This window comes from Chiroxiphia lanceolata, chromosome Z (genome assembly GCF_009829145.1).
Source record: "Chiroxiphia lanceolata isolate bChiLan1 chromosome Z, bChiLan1.pri, whole genome shotgun sequence".
Taxonomy (NCBI): domain Eukaryota; kingdom Metazoa; phylum Chordata; class Aves; order Passeriformes; family Pipridae; genus Chiroxiphia; species Chiroxiphia lanceolata.
This window is the reverse complement of record NC_045671.1, coordinates 62,330,002-62,344,201: the sequence shown is the minus strand read 5'-3', so window position 1 is coordinate 62,344,201 and position 14,200 is coordinate 62,330,002. Positions and strand designations below refer to the sequence as shown.

Below are 14,200 nucleotides of genomic sequence, written 5' to 3'. Positions count from 1 at the left end.
ACAAAACTGCAAACACAAGAGAGATTTTTTTTTTTCTCTTCTCTCCTCTCCCTCCGTAAAAGAGGCCTTTTCAATATTTTTCACCTCCATGCAGACCGAGGAATTTGCAAGGGGAGTGTGAGCCCATGCCAGGGTTAGCACACAAGATAGATAGAACAGGGCTCATGAAAGGGACACAATATGGTTAAGCAGGAGAAAAAGAGTGGTTCAGAATAGGTGTATATTGACAAAGAGCTGCATCCTTCCAGATCCTCCAAGGGACAGCAGTGTGTGACTTGGCAGAAGCAGAAGTGCTTCTTTTATTTTGCTGTTTTGAGTTAGAGGAAAATAAATGTTTGCGGAATAAACACAGACTTTGGTTGTCCAAGGCAAAAGACAAAAAAAAAAACAAAAAGAAAGAAAAAATGTTCTGCTTAGGAAACACTTCGCCTGCTAACACAAGAGGTTTCGTGAGTAGCCATCCAGTCTGGTATCCTAGTAATGAGTGACTGTTTCATCAGTGTTTATTCTCGTGTAGCTTATTTCTTTTCTGCTGCTGTTTTTTGGAGTTGTTTTCTCATTTGTTCTTCTACTTACTCGTTTTTGTGTGATTTATCATGGTTGGTTTCATATGCCTACTGCCTACAACAGTTTTTACTCCCTTGCAATCAAATCTTGCTGTCAGGCCATGTCACTCTTACCCAGGGGTTTCTAAGCATCCAGCTACCATGGAAAGACAATCTGCACTGGTGCACCAGTTGTGGGTTCAAGGCAGATGTGTTGTAGTCATATCATGGTCACTGAAAAGCCCCCAGTGTTCTTCTGCCACAGCTCTGCTAGACAGATAATGCACAAGGAGTTGGAGTTTCAGTCCTGAGTGAGAAATATAATGCAGCAGCAGAAAATTATATTAGTGTGATAACTGCTTTGTTGTAACTCATATTTCCTGCTGTAAAACATGGTTCTCAGCCTAAAGGGACCCTTTTCATCTTGTGTCCTTAAATCTTTCAAGTGCTATTTCTCTGGTTCCCTCAAGCTTTCCTGCCTAATGGCTAGCCATTCACTCTCAGACTGATGGGCATTTCTTCCTCACCCAGCCCTCTGTGGCCAGACCCTCAGGACAGACCTTGGTCATGCACCATAGGATGCAGCTGCAAGTGAGCAGCTTCTTCAGCTTCATGCAGTGCCAGTGCCTCCTAAGGACTGCTGGAGTTGGAGATGGCATCCCATCTCCAGGCAACAGTGTTTTTCAGCCACCCAAGGACATACAATCTGCATTTTTATTCATGCATGTTGAGCTCTCCTAGTGCCATGGTACGACAGTGGCATATCCACAAAGATTCAATTCACTGACTGCAACAGATCTACTTTGTGTGTAATTGTAACTTGGGTTCAACCGAGTTTGTAAAAAGTTAAGATGCGCATGAAAATTACTAACGCTGTTCTTTGGGCTGCTCTCACTTCTGTTCCTGAGCAGAAAAACACATCAAGATTTTGGTGTACGCTTAAGGCTTTCCAGAGTATGGTAGCAGGAAGCTTTTGGATATCACTGTTTTATTAGATGTGGTATTTTTAGATCTTCATTCTTGGTGAAATCAATGCACAACACATTTTTTGGGAGGAGAAGAATTTAACCTCAGTTTTAGCTTACTTTGACAAATATTTAAAGTAAGAAGTAAAAACAAAAAAAAATTTCAAGCTTTGTTTTCCTTCCATGGTTAACAGATGAACTTTCCTAAATCTGAAGTAATAGGACTGTAGCATTATTGTGTTCCTTGCACTGTACCTGACTCAAACATGCCCTTATCATGACTGACACCTTCCAGTATTTTCTAGGGTATTAACAGTTAAATAATAAGTGAGCAAACCTGAGGCATTTTTTGTGTCACCATTTGCAAGCACTTTATAAACTACTGGAGCCATTATCATGATGGGAAGTTTTGCTAGGAAAATCCCAGGGGCTAAAGTAATAAAAAACTCACTAGACTGAACAGGGCTGGCTTCAATGGCTTTTACTTCCCAGTAACAAGTGAGCAGTCTGTTCAGAAGCTTGAAGGAAGGCTTGCTTGCACAAAGCTGTGGTCCTAGGTATTCTGTGCTCCCCTACCATCTGCTGCTGTCTCATGGAGGAAAGCAGTTGGAAAGTCAGCCTGGTCTGAGGCTGGGGGCCAGGGCAGTGGAAAAGCCCACATTATCCAAGCAGGTCTGGAGCTGGACAGCATGACCTTCTTGACCCAGCTCCAGGCCAGGCATGAGCAGCAGGATGACAACTTGCACAACAGTGACTTCCTTCCAGAGCTGGCTGGGAAGGCAACCCATTGTTTTTATCATTTTTCAGTGTAGCATGAGCTGCACATTTAGTTGCTTGCTCAACTACAGTCCGCTTTTTCTTGAGTGCAGCCGATCAAGCCTCAGCACATAGGTTATCAGACCTATCTGAGATACCAAGGACCCCAGAGAGGCTCAGAAACTCCACTTGAGACCAGTGTTCAGTGCAGTGGGTTGCATGTGGACTTTTCTCGATAACTTTGGTGCTTTCTCAGGAGCAAATTCCTACCTGCCTCAACCATACAGCTTCTTGTTGCTGTTTTTAATACATCAGAAATTATGTCAACAGAATGTTCTGTTGTTTCTCAACAACAGATTTTAAAAAAAAAAAGAAGTTGGAAAATTGGAAGCTTTCAATTGCAACTTTGAACAACGCTAGGAGAGCTTTCCTGTCAGCTCCATTGTTCCCACATTGGACTTTTCTGCTGCAGGCCTGGTGAGGATGCTGTCATTGTCTTTTTTTCTTGAATGTAGATCGCATGACTTGCAGTGTTCCCGTCTCTGATGTTGTTTTCCCAAGGCAGCCTATAATGAAGAAAATACATGCTCAAGCTAGAACAAAGTCCACCACTGCCTCACTAGCTAGGAGGCCAAATACAGCATGTACAGTTTCAGCAGTGAGTAGTTGAATTTGAATGATTGGCTTGGTTTCTGCAGAAACCAGCTCAGCAGAGCTTCTCCATGCAGAGAGTGAGCTCATTATCAACATGGACAATCCTGCAAATAAGGAGATGCAGTTTTCTAGTCTTATGGGAACAGGTACAAAGAAGGGACAAAAGACTGTAGTCCTTTGCATGGGTTTTGGGTACTCTTTTCCAGGACTGCTGGAATCTAAAAGAGCTGCTGAAAAAAGCTATGAAGTGGATTCATGTGTTTAATGACACCTCGGCATGGGAGAGTTTCATCCTCCCCATGCTGTAAAATTGCTGCTAGACCCTAACAAAGTCACTTGATCAAAGGATTCAGTGCTTTGCACTGGAAGCTGGTAGTTCACCTCCCAGCTTCTTTTCCTTGGCATGCTTTGTTGGTCAGCAAAGCGATAGGCATAGAGTGGCACTATGGCACCAATAGCTGCAAGAAAGCTCAGTTTAGGAATGCTTTTTGGTATGGAAAAGCCAATGTCTGTCACCTGGCACACCCTTCATGTTTGCAAAGCCCTTCAGAAAACATTCTTCTATTTGATCTATGTACCTTTGTTATCCAAACGTAAAGGTGTCTGCGTAGCTTACAGTCATCACTGCCTTAACTGGAAATAGCTGGCACCTTCTTGACAGGCATGGCAAAAAGTCTGTATGCTGTGGGAACTGACTTGAGTTAGCTGCTAGACCTGCAGAGAACATCACTGAATTAAAAACAGGAGCAGTATGTTAACAAATAAATACCAAAATGACTGGAGAACCAGTTTGAAAACAGTGCCCAGTGGGTAGTGCAGGGAAGCCCTTATTGCTGCTGCCTGCACTGATCCTGCTCTCTGGTGGTAAGACTGGTTTCCATTTTCCATCTCAGCCAGGAAAATCTCAGGAGCCCCATCTTTGTTCTGGCATGATTAGTGTGTAAGGACTTCCCCAGCAGTGCTTATACATAAAACTCCTCTAACCTTGGAAGGAGTGAGCACCTTCCTTTAATTCAGTGTTCCCAATAAAGTACCAGGCATTAGATTTCATTTCTGCATTGAACTCTGAATTTTATTCTGGGCTTTGTTCTCCTCAGCTTTGCAAAACAGAGAAAGGAGGAGGGGTAAGGCTCTTTGGCTTTGACACTATTGAAGCCTGAGGAGCCTCTGAATTTCGATTGAATAGAGCCCTAAGAAAAGATCTGTTGAAGGACTACATTTCAGTGCAAGAAGGGTGTGTGTTTAGGACTTTCCATTACATAATGAGGCTGAAATGGATTAACAAGACCCAGGCTTTCTTTTTCTTGAGAATTGCTGCCTGCACTCTTTTTCTATTAATGATGCTTCAGTCACAGCACTTACAGAAAGGTTTTCTTTGTTGTTATTAGTTTGAGAAGTAAATTGCAGCATTGTTTCTGCTGATCAAGAGATTGATTAGTCAGAGGTCTCTAGCTGAAGGGAAGAAATGTTCCTCGTTATCAAATTTAAATGCAAATGTATTTGCCAGGAAGAGTTTCAGATGGTGAGGAGGGCAGGGATGGGGCATGGGGGTTTGCCTTGCTCTTTTGATGTGTTCCCATAACCATTTACAGATCTTTGAAAGGCATCCTGCTCATCAGGTCAGTGAAGAAAGAGTGTGGGAACAATGCTCTTGAAAGAGAAAATTAACCATTGCCACTTCCAGCTGGGTGCTTCTTGTGGTATTTTGATGAGTAATGGTGCATTAGTATATTTGTGGAGTTTGTTGTGTTTTGTCCACTCTTTCTCTTCCTAGGTGCTTTCATAATCTGCTGGACCCCAGGATTAGTCTTGCTGCTCCTTGATGTTTGCTGTCCCCAGTGCAACGTCCTGGCCTATGAAAAATTCTTCCTGCTCCTGGCGGAGTTCAACTCTGCCATGAACCCCATCATCTACTCCTACCGGGACAAGGAAATGAGCGCAACCTTCAAGCAGATCCTCTGCTGCCAGCGCAGTGAGAGCGCCAATGGCCCCACCGAAGGCTCAGATCGGTCGGCATCCTCGCTCAACCACACTATCTTGGCTGGTGTCCACAGCAATGACCACTCTGTGGTGTAAAACCACAACCAGCCACATGACCGACTGAGCAGCAGGCTACGCCACAGAGCGGGGTGGGTGCATGGGCCCGGGGAAGGTAACTCACTCACAATGTTTTCTTAAACACTAATGGACTACAAGTGCCTCTTTTCCAGGGAGCCTGGCACACCAGTGCAGACCACCCCGTCCACAGGACTGGCCAGCATGCAAGGCCTTTGATTTCTACTTTAAAAAAGTAGAAGGTAGATGCCTTGAGGTGGAGGTCATTGATAGCCCATGGAAAGCTTCGCTGAGACTTTGTTGGACTTAGCTGCATCTTGGTGCCAGTCTGAGTCAACTCTGATTAATTAAGCTTATAACTGCTTCACTGCATTTACACGTAGCCACTTAGTATTTTTAAAAAGGGAGTAAAGGGGATAAAAGTATGCCTATCATTTAATAGACGTGTAATATGTATCACCATCAGCATGCTTGTGATGAATGTTTTCTGTGCAGGGAGTAAAACTGTGCTCTAGTCTTTGTATCCTTAGCCACACTGCCATAACTACAGTAAAAACAAAAGTATTTTTTTCTAACACAGGCAACAGGAAGATGATGGAAACTGACTCTTCTTACCTTCCTTCATTACTGACGTTAGAGAATGCATGTTCTGTGTGTATGCAGATTTTTTAATTATGAAAAAAAAAAAGCTCTTTGTAAAGTCTGCAGGAAAGTAGAAAAGCATAGACTGTATTCCAATGTTTGTTTAGATTATGAAATAAACAGTACTTTAGTCACAATGTATATAAGGTTCTTCTTTGAAGTGCAGTATGAAATGTGTAACATGTGAGGGGTACCAAGTTTTTTATGGACAAGTTCTTAAGGTAGAACACATCCCTAGGGCTCTTAAAGGGCTACAATCAGGTTGGTAAATTAAAAAAAATTTATTTATGGCATTGGAATGTTTTTCTTGTTCATGGCAAAAAACTTAAGCATTTTTAATATGAAAAAAAGTGTAAGTTTTTATGGAACTTTTCTTGTAATTGAAAACAAAACAACTTTTGCATTTTTGCACTGAGAAATATTTGTAGGGTATCTTTTAAATTATTATACCCTTCACTTCAAAAGCAGTGAGCTACTAAGAACCAAGGTACAATTTTATTTTGTGAAGTCAAGGCTTTACAACATATTCATCTATTGCAAATAACTGGACCATGCTACAGATAATAGGCACACATGCACATTGTTATAAATAGCTAAGCTAACAGGTGGACTTTTTTATACCAGACTGTTTTGAAGAGAAATGCCACTCATGTGAATATCGGTTGCCAAGAATCACTGACATTAAAAAAAACTCCTTTACAGGGCTAAGTGTAAGCAAAGATGGGATCTTGCTGATAAAAAACTTGGGACCTTTCTCTGTGAAACTGTATGATCTTCTAACAATGTAAAATATATCAAGAGTAAATTCCTGGGGCCATTTTTCTCATCATCGTTTGCCTCTATACCAAAAAAAACCCAAAACCCAAACAAAAAAATAAACACTCCCAAAAAAACCATAAAATCAGAAATGTATATCCTTCAGTGTACCCTATTGAAATGTAACTTAGGGAACAATGTTCTCCCATTTGGGCAGGGAAGAAATGAAGGGGAGAGGGTCAGCCCAGCAAAATCCAGTCTTTTTAGCATCTCTTGCTTTGAGGACAAGTAAAATTGCTTGGAACAGGCAGTTTCTTGCTGAGAGAGGGAAGAGAAACAAGCGAGCAAAACTTGCCTCCACTGAATTAAGTGTGAGTTTTGACGCTCCTTTCAGTAAAACTGAAATTCACCTGAACTGTCAAGCTAATTTTGTGTGGACACTGTGCAAGGTGGAGTAGGCAGAGAGGATAAACATAACATTATCTGCCAGTTGACTAAGGTTTTGAATATAAACACCTGCTTTTGGCAAAACAGCTCTTATTTTTCTGACTGTATTTGAGAGCAAGTGAATGTACAGGTTGATTTGGTTTTATTCACATAACCATACTGAGAGAGTGAAGAACAGTCCGTATGAATTCCTTCTTTAAAAAGCATCTGCTTGCTAATCCATTCATCATTTTTTCTTAGTGCCTGCTTGATGGTTGAACTAGTGCAGGTAAGCAGAAGAAAGAAGAGGGTAAGACTGCCTCCAAAGACAGGGGACATCTGACTGAAAAACAATTTCTTTTTCTCAAGAGTGCTTGGACTTCCTTGCTTCCCTGGATCCAGTGAGAGCACTTTTTCCTGTCTCTAACATCCCCACAAAAAAATAGATCATAGACACTTTATTTTAGGGTGGGGGTTTTTTTGGTGGGCGTTGTTGCTCTTTCCAAGTGTCCTGAGGAGAATGGTGTTACAAAATAGCAGCAAATCATTCACCCTAGTTTACCGGCTCAAAGTGTAGTGAGTTTTGAGAAGCCATGGGTGAATAATTTCAAACCAGGGGTGCAATCGTTCAAGACGTGTGGGTGGGTGCAGAGGCCCCTTGTGAGGATGAATGCCCAAGGAGGCTTTTCGGTTGTCATTGTCATGGCAACAGCAGTTGCTGTCCATGTACATTGATCAGCCCCTCTCCAAGGAGGCACTGAACAATTCAAGAAGCTGGACCCTTTGAACCCTTAGCAGCAGCTAAATTTCAGTTGTCAGGTGTATTAATCCAGGAGCACTTCTGGCAGCAGGTGGTTTTCTTCTAAACAGTGAAGTGCAATGCTTTAGATCAAAGGCTACAGGAGGCAAACATTGTACAACTGCACTAGAGGAACTCACTGAGCATTTGGCTGCTGTTTAAAAATATGGTTAGTGCTTTGTGTTGTTGACATGTTGTCTACATATCCTTGGGAAATCTGATCTATGAATTGAGTGGTTCTTTGCAAGCTAGTGAACTTAAAGCTGCAGTGAGCAAAGAGAATAAAAACCAGAGCTGCAATAGAAGGATTCATTTGCTGTCTTCTTTAGAATGTTTCCCATGCCATTTGTTTTTGTCCCAGAATTTTTCTAAGTTTTACTTCTCTGTTCAGACTTTGCAGCTTCATTGTGCAGTTATAGAACTCACTTCTGCTATGTGAAAACATGGTACAAAGTACTTAGGAAAACTCATATTTTTACTTATCTCAAATTCTTCAAAAGGTTTTAGAAGACTTCTTAAAATACCAACGATCCTCCCACAGTCATTAAAATTCTTCTGTTGCTGGCTGCCTCTGGTCTAAGTAAATCCTCTTGAAGTTCAAATGTAATGGTGTGTGTGTCAGCAACTGTAGTGGTGGGGAGTTGTGTTTTAAAAAGAATATGGTTGATGCAATTATTTGCGGGTCAAGGAAAACGTGTTTTGCTACTTCATGTTTTTTTAGAGGCAGCACAAGTCTGAAAACTAATTGAAAAGATGGCCTTTGAATGGAGAATTACTAAGTAGAATTTTAATTCCCTGTTGCTATATATAGAGAGTCTGGGTGACTCATTGGTCAAAAAAAGCACAGCTCTTATGTAAAAATTTGGAAGTATATCCTATGTATGTTCGACACATTGATTTTCTTGTCAACACCTTTCTTGTTCTGTGTGTTCTGAGATATCCTGGTAGGTTCAGGCTAGCTCCTAAATGAGATACTGAAAGCTCAGCAGATAGGAGAAAGGGCAGACGAAATAAAGGCTTTTTCAGTGATTCCTAAATCTAAGCACACCTGTCTGTCCATAGTGCACTAGTACTGGGGTTTTTTTGAATAGTTACCACAAGATCCAACATTGTTTCCTTAACTCTGTCCTTCCTAAATAGTCACAGCTATGGCACTGTTTAAACAAGCTGGCAACAAAGGCTCATAGTAGGTTACTTGGTGAAAAGGAACTACGCTATCTTCATGGTGCAAGTTAAGTCTGGGTAACTTGGATGTCAAACAGGAAAGGACATGTTTTTATGTCCAATGTGTTGGTTATGCTTCCCCTTCTGAGTAACTTTTCCATATCAGCATCAATTTCACCCAGTATGGGATTTCACTGAAATGAAACTTTCCAGGTCACTCTAGGTAGTATGGTTTTTGGTTTGTACCTCTCTGCTGGTCAGGGGTTTGGCCATGGCCAGTCTGGATCCTAGGAGCAATTTTTTGTGGGAAACTCAAGTGAGCTCTGCTTCTAAAGCAGGTTTTTAGCTTTTTCTGAACATCTGTGTTTCCCCAGAAGTATGCTACCAGATACCATACTTAATTACTGTAAAGCCAATTGGGGTTTCTGTCTCTGACACTGCCACAGCGAGATCTGTCTCTTCTCACTGCAGTAGCTGTCCACAGACTAAAACCACACAGCTTTTTCTGTGAAATAAATAAAAGCCCACACAGCAGATTGTTTTTCCCAGGTGGGATTAAAAAGGACACCCTCAGATGGAGAGGCTTTGAATACAAACACCTGTGGTGTGTCTTTCAATTGGTTTGAATCAAGGTGATGCAAAGCAAAGCAGGCAAAGGCATTTCTCTAGGGTGTCATCCCCATCCCATGCAGAGGTGTGACCCCATCCCTGTCATTCTTTTGGGTCCCTTCTGACCACAAGGCTGGATGCAGCTGGCAGAGGTCAGCCTTAGTGAACTGACTTTTTTTCCTCTTGGTGCAGAAGTAACATAAACTAAATACAGGGTTTTCCTTTTTCTGGTCTTCTTTAAAGCTTTCTTGTTGTTTCAAGTGTACTGACATGTCCTTTCCAACCAGTTCTTGCTGTTAGCCATTGGTCTGTGCTACACACTGATGTCTCTATGGAAGGGATTTGCAACTGCAATCTCATTTGTTCAGACAAATCGCTTGGGTTTTACCATTTGATTGGAAAGACCACTTCCAAAAGACATTTAGCTTAAAGTGTATTTACTCCCACACCTGTCCAGTGCCTCAAGAAAAAGTACCCATGCCTTTCCTCCCATTTTCCTGTCTTAGAGGATTTTCCAAGATGCTGTTTACCCAGCTTCTGTTTTTTAAGTTTATCAAGGAGAAAAAAGGGGGCTGACACTAAAAAACAAACCAAACCAAAATAAAACAAAAGTGCCAACAAACAAAAACCCTACAAAACAAAAGATTTTAAAAACTAAAACAAAAACCCACAGAATACATCAATATTAAACTATGCTGCTGTCTCCTGCGGTACACAGAAATCCAACCCACTGATAGCTTAACAAGAGCCTCCATGAAATGTTCCCGTTTGCTGTGATAAACTTCTGATAACCAGAAGTGTATGTGGGAGACTCAGGAATCTGTTCACTTGTTTTCCTGCTTAAATAAAGATGTGTTTGTAACTCAAAAGTATAGGGAGAGCCAATAAGGTTTGGCAAAAAATTTTATTATTAAGTGCACTTACTGTAAATGTTTAGAGGTTATATCTAGTACAATAAAGTATCTGGCATGTGTAATATGGAGTGTGAAAGAAATACCCTTTGTCGGGAGAGCTGGTATTTTGGATGTGGAGGGGAGTTATTAAAAAAACATGACTGACACAGGCTGGTTTCTTTCAGGAGACAGCAGAGGGCTGAAACACAGGGACAAGGAAGGGACAGGTTATTTCCAGTAAATCACTTAATCATCCATTCTGTTCCTGATTCTTACCTCCCCACCTTCCTTTCAAACCCATATTTACACCAATTAACCTCAGGTCTCCTCTTGTTGCTATATTGAAAATTTTTCCTGCACAGAGAAAAAAAATCTGCTGCTTGTTTTCCCTCCTCCTCTTCTTTCTTTTCTCGTTCAGCTTTCTTCCTTTTCCTTTCACCTTTTACCTTACTTTCCTTTTCTGTTATGCATAGACATGTTTGTCCTACAATGTGTCCCCAGTTTTAACCATAGGAGGTCATTCATTGTCTAAACCAAAGCGGATTGGCTTATATATAGAAGTGAATGTGTCCACACATGGATCTGCAAAGCCATAGGAAGGAAGGAGGCAGAAATGAAATAAAAAGCATTATTTCAGTGCTGCTAACGTATAGCTCATTTAAGACTATTTACATGCTAACTCCTATTTCACATTTTGAAGACAAGAGTTGCATAAAGGGTTCATTAACCCCCTGCCTTTTGTTAGAGAAGCCAATCACTTATGCACTGATAGAAGCCAAGTGTCTGCTTCAGCAAAATGAAAGAAAATAAAATTGGTGTTCCTAATGACTTGGGGCATTATTAAGTACAAAAATGAAAAAAAAAGAGGAGAATTCAATTTTTTTCATCTCCCAGATCCTGGTGATTCATGACTAATGCCCTGGTGCTGGGCTTTCCATGGCATGTCATGTGCAATGTAAAGCAGCCCCATAGAGTTTGAGTGCTGGACAGAATGATCAGAAAGCCAAAATACACAATTGCTAAATAAATCATGCCTCATGAAAATGCACTGCAGTGCCTCTGGGATTTTCTGTTTAAGCCCTGGATCACCATTTGCTGGGAAAGTCAGACTGTTTATATGGCAAATCTGTTAACATTAAATACACAACACGTGCAGCAACACAACCGCAGCCTCAGCACGCAGTAGGCAGCACACAGAGCAGGAGCTCTGAGAGCAGAGAGCCAGCACGTTTGAGATCACAATGCTCAGAGCCAGCAGTACCCTTCCCTGCATTGCATGGGCCAGCACTCCCATTCCACTTTGTGCCTTTTTGTGCCCCTTCAGGCCAGGTGTGTCTGGGTGGACAGGCCTGCTGCACATGAGCTGGTCCTAGCAGAAGCAGATGCGAGTCTAAAGCCTTTCTCTTCTTAGCTACTTAAGCTTTACACAGTTGTGGATCTACTTCTCCCTTCTCTAGTCCTTGCGTGCTCAACCTCATGCTGAAAATTCTTGTCACCCCTCAAAGAGTCTGTCCAGTTCCTCATTTTTCTTGCCTTTCTCTGTGCCTCTGCCAGGAATCCTAAACCATCTTTGTGTCAAACTGCAAGGTAAATGCCAGGCGCTTCACACCTCAGATACAGCTCCTTTGGGGGACAAGGTAGGAATGGAGTTAAATTCGGTTGACAGCTGACCACAAGTGGTGTTCGCAGGGCACGATGTTGGAGCCAGTTCAGTTTAATATCTGGGTGTCACTATCCTTGGAGATATTTAAAAGATGTGTAGATGTGACATTTAGGGACATAGATTACTAGTGGGCTTAGTGCTAGGTTAATGGTTATACTTGATGATCTTAAAGATCTCTTATAACCCAAATAATTTGACAATTGCAAGGGAAATAAATAAATAAATGCAATATATAGAGAACAAGGAAGTGAATAATCGTGGGAGGAAGGGACCACAGAGAAGAGACTCCCCTACCTTCTGTGCAGAATTTGGTTTATGATCTTTTCAAAGGCTTTCTGGCAAGTTCAGGAAAGAATTTTGGGTTGTGGGTTTTTTTCAAGAGGAAAGAATAATGCCTCTTCCTCGACATTACTTTTGGGTTTTTTTGGTCTGATTGTTGATTTAGGTATATTTAATTTATTAAGAGATCAAAAGATCTGTTGAAACAAGGAAAAGCCTTCCCATTTACCACCCACACTCAGCACAAAATAAAACTGCTTTTATATAAATGGTGGTTTACCACTCAAAGACTGAAGGATGCTTCAAGGAATGATACAGGTTGGGGTTTTTTTACTTCTCTGTTTTTCCGAGGTTCATGATGTCTGGATATTTTACAGCTTATTCTGCCACAGATTTTGAAGTCTGCACATTCTTCTTGTCCTCAAGTGTCTCTTTGCGATCATGCTTTTTCAAAATATGTAAACACTCCTTAGTTCTAGGGAGTTACACAAAAATGTGCCTGTTTTGAGCTAGTCCAGCTGCTGCAGCCTTCCAGACCTCTCTCCTGTTTGCTTACAGTGAGGTCTGATTTTGAGCCACAGCTAGATGCTAGCAAGTGACAATTATTTTGTTTAGAAATTCTCGTCTCAGGGGAAATGTCAATAATGTATATCTGTCCCTACAGCTAATTCAATATGCTGCGGGCAAGCTGGCTGCCTCTATAGTGTTTCTTCAGACACATCAGAAAAACAGACTTTCCTGAGCTGGACTGGGTTAAGGGTTTGAAAAAGGTGACTGACCTTTGTTTTGTTTTTGAAATATCATTTCTACATCTTTACATGAACATGCTTAAGGGTGAGCTGTTGTTCAGTCTTTAGATCATCTGTCCTTTCTCCTACTGTTCAGAGATATGCACACTCATCTGTGGCCCTGATACCCTCAGAAGTGTCAGTGGCAACAGGGCTGCTATGAGAAGTGCTCAGCATGGGACAGATGGAGGGGCAGAAGGAGCAGAGGTCTGTCAAAAGGCTCAGTAATGGTCCAGCTCTGGCCAGCACAGATTTGTACCAACCTACTGCTATCAGCAATGCCCTTTGGACTCCTGAGCCCCAAGTGTGGCAGTGCCAACCACTTATTTTGGAGGTGGCCAACACACTGGGAAGGAGAAGGAAGTTCCCAGCCCATGCTTGAGGAAGTGAAGGGTGAAATTGTGCTCCTACGGACAGCTGCAGACATCTGATTCTTGGTATTACTTTTACTTGTTGCTCTTTTTTTCTTCCCACATCACTTATTTTACCTCAAATGTCCAGGTGGGGACAGCCTTCCGGGGATAAAAAGTACCTGGCACACAGGGGCCCAGCAGCAAACTGAGATTTTTTGTGTTGTTGGTGAAAGCGTCTTATGGTCACAAGCAGGGATGGTGATGGTGCCAGTCTGGGAAACAGCAACCTGGCATGCCCATGCCTTGTTTCCTTCCTTGTTCCGGAGAGAGAGAGAGACATCTTTCATGTTTTGGAGGAGGAAAAGTCATTCTGAGACCACAGGTGCAGTGTGGGAGGGCTGCTTCAGGTGGACTGACAGCTCTTCAGGAATGGAGGGCAGCCCTGTGGCAGGGGAGGGGTGGCCAGGCTTGGGCATCTGGTCATGACCACATCAAGCTGGCGCAGACCCATGGCAGTGGGGGAGCTTGCTGGAAATGGCAGGTGCTGCTGGTTCAGAAGCACAAGTCTTTCTTGTGGATTCATTTCTCAAAAACATAGCTAGGGAGTGGGAGATGGGGGGTAGAGAAAAAAGAAAAAGCCTGCATATTTTCTGTACAGTGGAAAACCTGGTTTTCATTCCAAATGCTTAAAAGCACAAGCCATTCACACCTGGTCTTCCAGAGGGAATGCACAGGACAGTAAAGCACGAACTGGGGCCCTTGACTGTTAGACCTCCTTTCTTGTCAGCTGGACATATGCACAGTCTGTGTTACAATGTCTGTTTTTTGATCTGAGAACTTCAGACATGTTTAA

The 14,200-nt window shown here is 42.1% G+C and overlaps 1 protein-coding gene across 5 annotated transcripts in view; it reads left to right on the top strand.

Annotated features, from left to right (window-relative positions):
* Nucleotides 1-7,898, top strand: part of LPAR1 (lysophosphatidic acid receptor 1) — a 70,965-nt gene extending 63,067 nt beyond the window's left edge. For all 5 annotated transcript variants that reach the window (XM_032675424.1, XM_032675428.1, XM_032675426.1 and 2 more), the window contains one exon: nt 4,695-7,898. In XM_032675424.1, coding sequence (XP_032531315.1) covers nt 4,695-4,996 — 302 coding nt within the window. In that variant the 3' untranslated portion in view covers nt 4,997-7,898. The remainder of the gene's footprint in view (nt 1-4,694) is intronic.
* The last annotated feature ends 6,302 nt before the right edge of the window (nt 7,899-14,200 follow it).